This window comes from Stegastes partitus, unplaced genomic scaffold (assembly GCF_000690725.1).
Source record: "Stegastes partitus isolate 25-593 unplaced genomic scaffold, Stegastes_partitus-1.0.2 Scaffold704, whole genome shotgun sequence".
Classification (NCBI taxonomy): Eukaryota; Metazoa; Chordata; class Actinopteri; family Pomacentridae; genus Stegastes; species Stegastes partitus.
In genome coordinates this window covers 194,470-209,074 of record NW_007578435.1, presented here as the reverse complement: position 1 = coordinate 209,074, position 14,605 = coordinate 194,470, and the positions used below count along the sequence as shown (strand labels likewise).

The following is a 14,605-nucleotide window of genomic DNA, read 5'->3' as shown; positions in this document are numbered from 1 at the left end:
ACATGTGTCTGTGTACATACCGGAAGAACCAGCCAATCAGCTCCGTGGATTCACGCCAAACGTCCAATCAAAACATTACGTCAGCGTAACGAATATAAATAAAAGCGCGTGTGTGTGTACACCGGGTCACTGCAGAAGGGCGGGGCGGTCAGGAACCACTCGGATTTTATTTGACTCCGCTCCTCAACATTGGTGCTAATATTTAAAACAAGTGCACCACCGAATTTAAACTCTCCCCCCTGACAGCCAATCAGCGCCTCTCCACTAGCGGAACCGTCCAATCAGCGGCGCGCTGCTCTTTGTTGTTGGTGATGACATGAAAATATTGTTGTTGGAGCTGCGGAGCCTCGGCGGAGGGACACGGACGGACACACGGAACGGATCGATTCCAGCCGACGTTTCTTTTCTTTTTATTTCGGTTTGTCGGTGAAGCAGCAGCGAGTCTCCCGGAAGCAGCATGTCGGTGAATATGGACGAACTCCGGCACCAAGTCATGATCAACCAGTTTGTTTTGACGGCAGGCTGCGCCGCCGATCAGGCGAAGCAGCTCCTCCAGGCGGCCCACTGGCAGTTCGAGGTGAGTGAAGCCTCGGTCCGCCTGCTCCGCTCTGCTTCAACCCGCTGACTGTTTCTGAGCTCAATAAAGACATTAATGTATCCCGCTGTTGGTTATTTTCTGTCTTTTCCGTCCTGACTGCGACCATGCGCTCCTCAGACACCATCCTGAAGTTAGTTTCTGATTCGAAGCTTCCGATTCGGCAATTAAGGGAAGAGTTAAGGGAAACTTAACTAACAGAGACTGAGTTCTTGTTTATTCCACATTTTAACGATGTGAAAGTGTGTTAGACGTCCTAAAATAACAATCAGTGCTGTCCAAGACCCACTTTCACATCTGTGAAAAAGCAAACAAGAGAGATCACATTAAATCAAGTTTAGACGCAAAACCACTGACTTAGACGGTGTAATGTGGATTAACTTGCTCCTGAGAGGGTGAAGACTGTTTACCACACAGTGTCTGATCTGTGAAACATTTCATCTAAGTGTGAATATGCACTGAAAGGAGAACTGATTGGTCATTTGTCATGTAAACAAAGTTGGACCAGATCCAGTTTTAACCCTACTGTCTATAAACTGGACTGGATTGTCCTGCTGAGGATACATTTTCATGAAACCATTGATTTGATTGCTAAAATGCAAAAAAAAAGCTGCTTTTTGTTCAGACAAAGTATCACTATAAATAAACAGGTCAGATCTGGACTTGGTTATCCAAGACCGGCTACAGATTTGTGAACCCTTTATTCTACTTGTAAAAGTTTAAAAAAAAAAAAGAGAGATTTTCCTTTTTTTTCACAAGTGAACCACATTAGATCAGTTAAGGATCTAAACCACTAAACGCTGAACACGTCAGATCAGGACTTGATTGTTCCAGTGATGCTAAAGAGTCTCTGTGAAAATGCCCAAAAAAAGAAGAAGGGAATTTTCACTGCTTTCTTTAAATTCAGGCCATTTTCCACCGGGTCCAGATCTAAGGCTATTAATCATACACCGGTCAGATCTGGACTGGATCAGATCTGGACTGGATCATCTCTGAGACTCTGAAGAATCTTTAAAACAGTGTCTAATTGTGAAATACTGAGTATATGTAATAGTATCAGCTCTGGTCTAATGTGGTCTGTATGAGGGGAGGGGGAAGCAGTGGAAACTCCTTTTTTGCATGTTTACAAATAGAATATAAGTTTCATAAACCAGAACCTGTGTTTTAAAGAAGCTCTATGAACATGTCAGCGTGTTGTGGTTTTAGATCTGGACCTCCTTTACATGTGAATAAAAAACATTAACGCCTCACATTTTTGCATTTTCACAAGCACAATTAAGGTTTTACGGTTTTAAAAGTTGGTTTCAAGCAGCATTGTGCTTCACCTAAAATGTCTAACACGGTTTAAAATCAATAAAATGCGGGAAAAAAAGAGTATTTGTCTGTCAGCAGTCTGAAGTTCAGTCCCCTTAACTTTCCTCTTACCTGCGGACTCGGCAGCTGTGATTCAGAAACCAACTTCAGCTCCTCCTGCTGCTAGCTTTAGCTTTAGCGTTAGCCGTGAGGACGTGGTGTTTACATTCCTCAGGGCTCCGCCGTGTCATTGCTAAGCTAACCGCTGTGAGCTAAGCTAACCGCTCCTAGCTGGCTAGCTGTTAGCTAGCTGTGTGTTCTGAGGATTAAACAGGAAACGCTGGAGCCGCTCAGGGTTGATAGGTTAACGGCTGCTGAGAACAAACAGCTCAGACTGAAAACATGTTCTCAGTATTACTCACCTAATTGAAAACAGAGGCACGAGGTCACTGATATGTAGATTTAAACCTGACCATTACACTGTTTTCAAGTAGTTTTTAACCACATACATGTCACAGTGAGTTCAGACATCTTTATCACACTCTGAATTTATTGAAGCTAATTTACTGCTTTGCTCACGTTTTTGTAGTTTTCCTCGCTGGTTTTATATACTTTCATTTTCACGCCTGGCTTTGTTTTTTTGTTTTGTTGACTTCACCTTATCTCTTATTTGGGCTCTTCCTTGACCTTTCGTGCCACTGAAACTTGATCATCCTGCTTTTTATTTGTGTTGGTGTGTCAGAGGACAGTAGTATGAAGGGGTTCTGTAGTAAACAGTCAAACACTGGGCTGCATGTAGCTGCAGGTCAGTTTGTCAACACAGTAATAAATCAGCTCCTTACTGAAAAGAGTCTCGTGATCGGAGTGAGAACGTCAGGGGAACGTCAGTAGAACCTGAGTGCTGCTGAAGTGTTAGGATTCCTGTGTTAGCGGTGGGTTGACAGATAAACAGGTCAGACTTCAGCTCTGACATCGATCCGACTCTTGTTCGGTTATATTTAGCCCGATCAAGATGCTTCGTCCTTCCAGCTGTTCTCACATACAAACGCAAACCGTCTTCTGCTGTTCACACTTTATTAAGGGTTGGAAGACTTTCAGCTTCTTCACCACCATTAAAAAGTGAGAAATAAAACTCCTGAAACTGTGTTTTCCTTTGTTCAGATTACAGATTTGATACACAGAGTAGTACATCAATGAATAAAAACAGAAAAGCCCTGCAGATACCGTCAGCTGATCAGCTTCATGTAACTGCAAACGTTCGGGTTACAGAGCAAACCTTTGTTTTCTTGAATTAACCAGCAGCTCATTGAAAAATACTCACTGCTGCTCCAGAGACTCTTTTTAACCAGAACTGCAGCGAAAAGGCATTTTTTATTGTCGATAAGTTTTGTCAAAAAAATGTCATTTAATGTCACATTTAAAGCTCCATATCAGTGATTTGATACGTTTTTCCTCACAGACGACCATTTTACAATCGCATTTTCCTTCTTTTTGGAGTTTTCTATGCATTTTTTCCAACATTCCATCAATCAGAGCTGCAAAGAGTTTGATAATTAATCAATAAACAGTCGCTTAACAAACAGGCAGCAGATGGTTCCAGCTTTACAATGTGAGAAAACGCCGCTTTTACACACATTATTGTGACATTTCATGGCTTTATGATCGACATTTCTTCACTTTTTTTTAATCGATAATGAGAATAGAGTTTTTCACGTCATTCCTTGATCACTTGTTTGGTTCATAAAATGAGGATCAGTTTCCCAAATGTCTTGTTTTGTCCAAATATATTCAGTTTACTGTCACAGAGGAGGAAAGAAAGCAGAAAGTGTTCACACTGAAGAAACTGAAATCAGAGAATTATCTTCAAAATGAGTCAAACCGATTATTTCAATAGTTGCTGATTAATTTAATGGTTGACAAACTCGACACGTTTAAGTTCTGAAATCAAAACACAACAGTTAAGGTTTAGTCGACAACATTGCAGCAAACATCTACTGAAGGATAAAACCGATTTCAAACTTGTTTTTTTTTTCGTGAGCTTCTGAATCTGAACTAAGTTTTTAAAGGTTCAGAAGATGTTGTCGGTGTTTTCAAATAATCTTCTGGCACTTTGAAACAGATCATTTAGAGAAACTTCCTACGAAGGCCAAACCCCGAGACTGTTGTTGTACCATCAGGCCTGTTGACACACCTGAAGGAAGTCGGATTGAAGCTTCCAGAAGTTTCCCGTCAAGCCACACCTCCCAACTGTTGACACACTGAACTGAGTCACCGTCTGTTTGGGTTTTTTTTTACAACAATGAATCCTCAGTGAAGCACAAATGTTAAACTTCAGCTTCTCTCATGTGACAATTTGCTGCTTTTCTTCAGTGAAGCGGGACTTTGTGTTTGTTCGACGCACTTTGTTCTGCCTCTGAAGTGACTCACTAACCTTTGTGTTACCTTGACAACAAAACAGCCGAACCCTCGGAGGAAAAACATCTGACTCTAATTCATCAGTAGAAACACAAACTGAGTCGACCTGATGCTCAAATAATCGTTTCTTTGTTTCTGAGCTGCAGCGTTTCTGCTTCCAGCTCGTAAAATGATTATCTTTCACTTCTGCACCATAAACGTTTCACTATTTTATTACTTTTTATCTGCCGATGAAGCGTCTGAACGCCCAGAAGCTCGTCGGTGTTTCATTTTTCCTCACTGTGGCTCATTTTTCACTGCAATACAAAGTCCTGCTCCTCTATGGAAACAGTACAGCCAGATTCTCAGATTCTTTATTTTACAAAAGTTTGAACAACAAAACCTTGAGTCAACAAAGTTTTTCCAAGTTTGACTCCACATATTGTAGATATTTAACTATTTACACGTTGAAGCTCTTGTTAAAGCAAACCGGGGAACTTTAAATAAAGTGGTTTTGATTAAATATCAGCAATATTCGAAAAGGTTCAAGGCCGCTTTTCTTTGTATTGTTTGTCTCAGTAAACTGAAGATTACAAGGTTTTAGATATTGATTTTTAAAAAAAAAAACAAAAAACAGTATTTTTCCTCAATTTTCTGATATTTTACAGACAAAAGATAAAAATCCAGCTGCAGCAGTTTTTGTATTCTACTCAGAAACAGAAACAGCACAGAGATATTCTTAGAAATGTAAAGAAGTGAGGCCTAGAAACTCGTACCCCGTTCACACATAGCTGGGTATTTACTAAAACGGATCTACGTTTTCAAAAATAACATTGTTTTCAAAAACATCTACGTTTACACAAACCCGCATAAACACGTTGTTAAGAGGTGCTATGAGCTGCCAAACCTATAGGGGGCAGTGTAACGAGAAGCATGAAGCCATGCTAGCCAATCAGAATCCTGGAAAAAACACAACAACGAATGGCACGAATTACTTCCTGTTACTTCAGCGATAATGGCGCGAGGGTCGTTTGTTTGGACCAATAGAGAAGTGGAGCTGCTTTACCAGCATCCATTTCTATCACAGCAGCCAAACTGTACACATGGTCGCACACATATGACGCTGATGACGCTTTTGTCGCATACAATGACGTTAAACTCCGTCTCCTCCTGTCGACATGCAAACGTAAAGATGGAGTTTTTCCACATCTCCACTTTGTTCGGAGTTTTCAGATGTGATCGTTTTGGGTGACTTGTAGCTTCGTTTACGTGTGAACCAAACGCTTTGAGATATCACCGTTTTGTAGTAAACGGGGCCTAAACGTGCCTCCACCTCGCTGGATTAATGAAGCTACAGGAGTCACAGCTGTATTGATTTATTACTGAATGTTTTCTGCAACAGCTGAAAGATGAATTTTCGACTATTATTTTTAGAAAGGTTGTGTGACTGCAGCTTCTTGACTGCAAATGTTTTCTGGTTTCTTTCCTCACTTGTGACAGTAATCCGAATATCTTAGTGGACCAAACAAGACCTTTTTGTTGGTTGATTCGTGGATTTATTGATCAACAACTCTTCTGATGGCTGCTGTATCCTCTGCTGCTGTTTCATGATTTCAAAACATGAGAATTTGACCCTTTTTTACATTCAAATGAAGGTGGACTAATTTGAAAATGCAACTTTTTCTCTCAGTTTTGACGTCTGTTTCGACTAAAGTAGTTAGAAAACCTGTAGATGTCGGCTCGCTGTTGTAGTGTGTAGAAACGTGGGTGTTTTGTTGGTCTGTTGAACTAAACCAGATGGAGGAAGAAGAAGAAACAACTTAAAACACTTTGCTGACATTTTACTTGCTGAAAACTCCTGAAATAAGCTCAGTTTCTGTTTGTTTTCTGGCTGAAATGCTTGGAAGACAGTTTGCAATCATCGTCTCTTCTTCTGTGGTTGTCTGTGGTTTGCTCGCGTGTTCTCTGAGCGCGCTCAGTAGGAGTCACCTGTTGTCTTCGCAGAAACCCCTGAATGTCAGTTTTGCTCTTTCTGAAGCGTAGTCGGCTTTAAGTGGACGTAATCTGAACATGTTTGGATTTCTGTCTTTTGTTTTGACAAAACTAGAGAGTTTAAGGCGTCACATTAATCCAAGGAAACAGATTAAACCAAAAAATAGTTTAACTGATCAGGAGGTTGGAGGAGTAAAAGAATCAAACAGTTCCTCTGTTTGGTGTGTTTCTGCCTGATAAACCATCACTTTCTCATGTTAAACGTGTGTTTTTTAGAACACAAGCTGCCTTTGTGTGTCCCTGCTCTCAGTGTGAGAACGTAGTAAGAAGCCTTTTGTTTCTCTGACAGCAGCGGCCTGATTTCCTCACTGAGCCTGAAGGCACCTCGTGTCCCAAAGCCTGAAACCAACAGTGCAACAATAATATTATTGTACAGTCGTGACTCGATAATCTGACCCTTAACAATCTGAAAACCTTGCTATCTGACAGGTTTTTAGGAAAAACGAATGGAACCCATGAAAAACAGCCTTAACATACCGACAGCCTTGGATTCAGACTCCAGCATGACATTTTATGTCACTAATCAGGATAACAGCGTATTATCTGACTGAACAATCCACAGATTGGCTACGTTCACACTGCAGGACTTAATGCTCAATTCGGATTTTTTTGTGAAATCCGATTTTTTGTGAGTTCGTTCACATTTCCAATTAAATGTGACTTGTATGTGATCTGCTGTGTGAACTTCATACGACCCAAAAGTGTCCCGCATGCGCAGAAGAGGACACGATGACGTCACACGCAGCGAGTGTGCTCAGTGTTTATGGAAGTAAACATGGATGGTGGAAACAGAAGTGTGACCTCTAACTAAACTAGCATCAGCAGCCAAGTACTGCCTGTGCTTTCTGGCCACTTCCACCCTGTCGGAGCGTTCCCCCGAGGTGGAAGTGTCCCCCGACTGCACTAAATATTTGGATATTCATCATTAATTGGGCCTGAATATCCAGAGACCAGAAAGTGCTACTGGGACCATCCCTACTAGTTATTATAACAACTATAGACAATAAATATTAACAACAAATGACCCTTCCAGCATCAAGCCCTCCTTGTATCTTGACCTCCGTCTTGACAATCCGACAGCTTTGCTATCCGACATAAAAGAAGGTTTTACATTTAGTGTCAGATTATCGAGTCACGACTGTATTTAGATGTAAAGGACAAAGCTGCAGCAACATTATTATTATATTTATATGTGTAAGAAAACACCAACGTGTTCGACGTCTGGCTCAGAGCAAAGCTGAGCCTTTAGTAATATTTTACGTTATTAGTAGTTTGTCACTGAAATAACATGAAACACAGATTATTATGTGACTGAGTGTTTAAAAAGGACTTTATAATCAATCACACGGTCAGAAGTCTATTCAAGTAGAACTGATGTTTTATTTCAGTCGATAATCGTTGACATTTTTTGTATTTTAAATTATTTTAAATGGCTAAATTAAAAACTAACTTCTTAAGGCTATTTATCAGAGTTCACAGATGATGTTTTTAATATTAACGCAACAATAAAAAGTACGAATAGTCTTCATTTAATTAATCTGCTGATTATTTTTTTTGACAGTTTATACTATTTTAAAAAACAGCAATTATCAACTTTTAAAAGGCTGCAAAAAATGCATTTCTACTATTTATTACTTAAAAACGTGACAATTATTATAAAATATTCTATATTTTTTAGATTTATCAATGAATGCTTTGTTTAATAAATGTCAGATAAAGAGTTTAGCGTCATATTGGACTAAAGAAACTAACAAATGATTATTATTTAACCTGCTGGTTATTTTTGATTTATTGATTAATCTTAAGACTTCACTGTCACATTGAAAATCCAACAAATAATCCCTCCTTAAAGGTTAAAAAAGGGAAATTTTGGGGTTTTACCTGGAAATTCTGATTGTCGTGCTGCAACTAGTGATTACTTTTATTACTGATTATTGTAAAGGTTATTTTCTCATTAAAAATGTCGGACACAGTGACATTTTTAAATATTTAACCGTCCAAAACCCCAAATCTTCAGTTTACAGTGTGAAGGTGAAGCCTGAAGTCTTTACATTTGGAGGCTGTGAATGTTTGACTTGGTTTGTGTTTGTCAGAGCAGCTGCTGATTCATTCAGTCAGTTAGTGTTGGGTGTTTTCATTCTGAGCGAACGTAACCGCAGATGATACTACCGAAGCGCCTCGCTTCCTCTCTGCAGCGGTTATTTTTAGGTTATTTGTAGGTTTTTCTCTCTGCTCTTCTTAAAGTGCCAGTGAACGCAGCACGACATGTGAATAAGCCGAACACAAAGAGCAGCGAGGCCTCGACAAAACGCTTCCTCACTTTGACATGCCGGTCACGTTGTACGACAGAAATTCCTGCACAGACACGACTGTTGTCAGACGACTAGGAGGAGGAGAGTTCATTCGTTCATTCATTCATTCATTCAAAACAAAAACAGATAAACACAGAGGCCTCCAGAGAAACTGATGAAACACTTTCCTACTGTTGCTACAGACAGCGAACGCACCACAGACTGAATATTTGTTATTTTCTTCGACTGTGAATCACGTTGACGTCAGTTTTTCAGGAATGTTTTGTGCAGGAAGCAGCAGCTCCGTTGTGTTTCTCAGTCTGTTGTTTCAGTTTTCTCAGGTTGTTCCGAGTGTTTTTGTTCACGTTGACCTCGACTTTATTCACAACAAAGAGGAACAAAACAAGACGTCGACTCATTTCCTTGTTTGCTCAGCGAGGCGGCCATGAAAGCTGCTGTTTACAGTTTACGTCGCTTTTCTTCTCTAGAAAACTGTAACGCTGTTCATCTGTTGTATCTACTGAAAGCAGACAGATTCAGTTCACAGTTCATGTGCTCGCGGGAGAGTTTAGTAAAAACTGTTGATGTTCTGTAGAAATTGGATATAACTGGGATATAAATGTCAATAAATTCCTGTACTTGTGTAATATAATCCCAAGCCTGGATATGAAATCTTATCCTACGTGCCTGTAACTCAGTAAAAATCCTCCGTCGGCTCTGTGGAGCCTGTTTCAGATCCCAGTGAGGAGATAATAGTTTTAGCAGGACAACAGGATGAAAGTGTGCTGCATGTTTTTACATCAGTTACAGTTGAGCTCTTGTGTTTGTGTTTGTGTCTGCAGACGGCGCTGAGCTCCTTCTTCCAGGAGGCCAACATCCCCAGTCACCACCACCAGATGGTGAGTTCATTCATCCTCCTGAAAACGGAGCAAACTTCAGACTACAGACACGTGAACCCGACTCACTGCGGCAGCTTTCACTGTTCTGTTCAGGTCCTGATGTTCTGATCAGTGATCCATTCACAGCTCCAGACATTCACGAGTTAACCGGCTGTCAAGCTGACAGATGGGATGTTAATGTCAAGGAATCCAGGAAACAATCTTATGAGGGTCTGTTGTTGGTTTTCCACCATTCTTTAGTCGCTTTCAGTATTAAAAATGATTATGTTAGGGCGCCCCGAAAGCTCACCTAGTTGAGCGGGTGACCCGTGAACAGGGGCTATAGTTCCCTGACGCAGCGGTTGTGGGTTCGACTCCCGCTCACGACCCTTTGCTGCAGGTCTCTCCCCATTCTTCTCCCCCTTTCCTGTCTATCTCTACTGCTCTAAATAAAGGGAAAAAAGCCCCCACCAAAAAAAATATTTAAAAAAATTATGTTAAATTCAATTCTGTGTGGCGTTGTGTGTCCAGAAGAAACGTAAAGTGACACAAAAAGATGCAAAACTTTAAATAACTGAAATGGGACAAAACTGCCCTAGGGACAAAAACAATACACAGAAAGACACAGAACAAGAAAAATGAGACACAAAATGACAGAAGCTACACAAAATACAAGACAAAGTGACCACAAAACAAGAACCGAGACACAAAGTGACAGAAATGAGACAAAATTGTCCCAAACAGACGTGAAACGACACAAACGAGACACAAAATTAAACCAAACAAGAAAAATGGCCCTCGATGCCTCTGGAGGTGGAAGCAGCTGTGTGGCGGTTGATCTTCACTCTGCAGCTTGACTTTGGTCCACATGAGGCTTCAGGCGACGAGACGTCACCGTAAATAAATCAGAGAGGAGCTGCAGCACCAACACAGAGCTGCTGCTGCAGATGTTGGATCAGACGAGTCCCAGGATGCAGCAGGTTATTGTGTGAAGCAACAGGATTATATAAGAGTGTTTAACTCCAACAGTCTGTTAATGAATCCTAATGATTACATCACTGAACACACCCGTCAGCGCTGAAGCACCACAGAAACACCCAGAGATCAGTGAAGACGATTAAAACGGACACAGAGAGTTGAGTTTTCAGCCTCGCAGGCTTTTGGTCTTCGTCAGCATTTGAAATAAGAAGCTGAATTTAAACGTTTTGAAATTTAAAATATGACTAATTAATAACCAAAGTAATTTACAGATTAGAATAGTTGATCAATGAATCGCAGCAGCTCCAGTTTTTACTTTTCAGTTTTGTCCTGATTAAAGAAGTGAGTCACATGATGGTCGTTCATGAGCTTCACAGCTGCAGGTTTACGTTTATTTATCGTTAATGTCTTTGTGATCCACTCGTGTGTTTGTGTTGCTGGAAGTAGTTTGGTCTCGGTTCAGAATCTAAGTTTAGCTGCAGATCCTCTCACAGTTTCTCTTCTATTTCTGGCTGAACCTGATGCCGCTGTTTGTTTGCTTCAAATCACTCTTTAATTGATGTTCTCAGAGGACTTTTGGCCTTTAGCGGCGACTCGACTCACATGGAGGCTTCAGACCGACGGACGATTCTGCTTTTATAAACGCTGGTCGGATGATTGAGCTCAATTCACCCTGAACATCTTTTCTATATATGTTTATGTCTTTATATGTTTTATTTCTATCAGCTTTCATCCCTCTGCTGCTGCTGAAAGTCACATCGATCATATTTTTGAAGCTACTTCTCAGATATTTACTTTCATGTTTCAGGAAGTGAATAAGCAACAGAGAAGACATTTAGAATCACTTAAAACAAACAGAACGGCAACAAAAAGACACAAATATATCAAGAACAGATGAAAATGAATTATTCCAACGAAAAGACCAGACAGAGATTGAAGAGACACAAAATGAACACAGAGACACAACAACAGCAAAACACAACAAGTTAGTCAAAACAAACACAGATAGCCATGACAAAGAGACACAAAGTCAAAAACAGATAAAAAAATGAACACAAATTATTTCCACATGACCAGAAAGAGATTAAAAGAGACATGAAATGAACATAAAGCAACGTAAACAGACAAAACCACAGAAGAAAAACTCACGGAGCCACAAAACATCAACGGAGACTCAGACTGACCACAGAGAGACGACTCCTCACCATGTTGGTGTTTCTGTGTTTTGTTCAAACCGATGGACACAAAGTCGACTGTGAACTGGTTTAAACTTTTGTCATGTGGTTTTTCTTTGATTGCTGTAACTGTGATAGTGTGTGTTGTTTGTTGCAGACTCAGTTTATAAATTCCGTCTGTATTAAGAAAACTCCTAAACTTTAAATTTAGCTTTAAGTCACTATTTTCTGTGTGTGTGTGTGACTCATGATTTTCAAAAACAGACCAACATTAAGGTGTGAACAGCTTCATGATCCTGCAGCAGGAAAACGGCCTCATTAGCAGCCTGGCTGATTATCAGGGCCGATATAGTTGACGAGTTAAATGTGCAGGTGTGATGCAGCCTCCTCTCTCTGTCTGTCGACACTCTGTGGTCTCAGAAATGTCTCAACAGAGACTAAAAAAAACTGAACAAGAAACACAAGCCGATGCCACAAACCAGGAAATGAGTTCCTCTCTCAGTGGCTACGCTAACGGCTAGCTGCTGAGGTAGAAATGACTTCTTCTTCTGTGGTTCTGGTGTTAAAGAAGCTCTTCTTCTTCTTCTTCCATCTCCTCCACAGATGGTGACTCCCAGAAACACTCCCGCCACGCCACCCAACTTCCCCGACGCCATCACCATGTTCTCGAAGCTCCGGGCCTCCGACTGCAGCGCCGGTTCCTCCCAAGCGTCTCTGGCCTGCTCCCCTCCGGCTCCGTCCTCCACGTCGGGCTTCGGCTCCTTCTGGGCCTCGTCGCCGCCGAGCCACCAGCCGGCCTGGCTGCCGCCGTCCTCGCCCACCGGACACCATCATCACCATCACTACCATCATCACCATCACCTGCCTCAGACGCCCATGTGGCCGCCGGCGTCGCAGCCCAGCGGAGCTCAGCAGCCGCCCGTCGTATCGGCGCTGCACGGACAGAGATGAGGCCGAGCGGCGGGACGGAGGCCGAGATTAACGGAGGGATCACCAGGAATAAGAGGACTCCGCTGTTTAGTGTTTTCGGACTGAAGAAGAGACTCGAACCGAACCGAGCCGATCTGGACTCGACAGGAGAGCAGCCATGACATCCGTCTGTGATCTTTGTTTTATCTTTTTGTAGAAACTCTGGTTTGGTAGAAATAATCCGGTGAGCAATAACCAGCAGACCAACAGGACGAAGAGACGCTGAAGAGTTTCCATCTACAGCCATAAACTCTGCAGAGGAACCAGTTTGTGCTTCTCATCTCAACAGTTTGCTGAAGGTTTTCCTGCATCTGCATGAAAAATATTCTGTCTGCTGCACAGATGTTTGTTAAAACATCTGCTGGAAACGACAAACTGTGTGTCTGAGCTCAACCAACCAAAATTTTAAGTAAATTTTAATCCTTTTTTTAAGCCTTTCCTGGTGTTTTTATTTGTGTTGTGTGCACTGGAGCTGAAAGTGTTCAATTAATCCAAGCACATTTGAAACTTTTTTGTCACATTTTTGCTGTTTTATATGAGTGTTAACTAAATATTTTGGTGGTTTTACAGAAAATGACACATTTGGGGGAAACTCAAAGGACTAAAAATCAATTGTAGTGACAACTATGCAACTAGATCTGACCAGAAATGAAGAAAAAAAACAAAAACAAACTCCAACTGAATCATACATTACTGACATTTACTGTAGAATAATGTTCAAACAGTCCAACTTTTCTATTTTTTCAGGCTTTTCAATGCAACATTGACGTAATTTAACACTATATTGAATCATTTTATGTAAAAATTCACCTAAATCATCAGTTTCTGCAATACAAGAGTCAACTGGATGATTTCTGGGTGCAGCTTTTACTGAAGAGGCAATTGCGACGTTAATTTAGGACAATATAATAAACTTTAATTGCATTTAATGGAGTTAAAATGCGAAGCTAATTATTCTACTGCAGACAAAGAGCTTGTTAAAGACGTTAATGTGGGAAAAACTGTTTAAAATGTTCTTGAGTCATTTCTGGCTGCCGCTTTGTTCAGACTTTGGAAAGAACTCGGAAAATGTTTTAAAAATTGTGCAGCAGATGTGATGTTTTCCATCCAGATGTTCACTGAGGATTTGTTGCTAAACCAGCAGCTGGTTTTTCTCTGATCAGTGGATATAATTTCACATTTTGTACATTTTAATTGTGAGAAGTGCAAACTGGGGTTTGGTTGGAAAATGAATTGTAAAGTGAAAGTTTGCAATAATTTGATTATGTGAAGCAGAAAGAAGAGAAGTTCTCTGTTGTAAATAAAAGCCAAAAGATTTGTGTGGACGCCACAGAAACAGGTTCAGTCTGGACGCGTTCTGGTTCCTCCGTCGGGTTTCTGGGAGGATTCGAGTCCAACTCAGTGATTTTTCAACAGAACCTCCGAGACGTTTAACCGCTGATACCTCCAACCTGAGAGAGAACCAGGAGGTGATGAATCTGAACCCTCAAACTGTGGAAAAGAGACGTTCAGCTCAGAGATATTCTGGATTCTGATCCTCACAGCAGACAATCAGCTGTTTCTGAACCGTTTTAAAAGTTTTATTGTTTGTTTGGGGAGTCGAGCTGCGAAATCGTAGCTGATGAGATTTTATTTTAACTCAGAAATGCATCAAATTGTCTATAAAGACGACAAATCTGCCCTCAAACACCCGAACACTGGGTTTAATGTCTGGTTTTCAGGGATATTGTGACTAAATCTGATCACACAAACACGTTTAATGTTAATTAAAGAAGAAGTTTTACTTCTTTAAACGCTCAGATCTGAGTTTCTGCAGCTTTAACACAAACACTAAACACTTTTATCCATAAATTAGAGTACAAGTAAGAAACTCTGGGATTATTTTTATTTTTTCTAACTATAGTAATCAGGTAACATCTTTAGATTTACTGTTTTGAAAAGTTTACAACTAAAAGGCTGCAAGAAGTCTAAATTCTGTGA

The 14,605-nt window shown here is 40.7% G+C and overlaps 1 protein-coding gene across 1 annotated transcript; it reads left to right on the top strand.

Annotated features, from left to right (window-relative positions):
• Positions 1 to 318: 318 nt before the first annotated feature.
• ubald2 (UBA-like domain containing 2) lies at positions 319 to 13,965 on the top strand. The gene is made up of 3 exons (XM_008290939.1): positions 319 to 577; positions 9,468 to 9,524; positions 12,260 to 13,965. The coding sequence occupies exons 1-3, from the start codon at positions 458 to 460 to the stop codon at positions 12,605 to 12,607; spliced, it is 525 nt and encodes a 174-aa protein (XP_008289161.1). The 5' UTR covers positions 319 to 457; the 3' UTR covers positions 12,608 to 13,965.
• Positions 13,966 to 14,605: the final 640 nt, after the last annotated feature.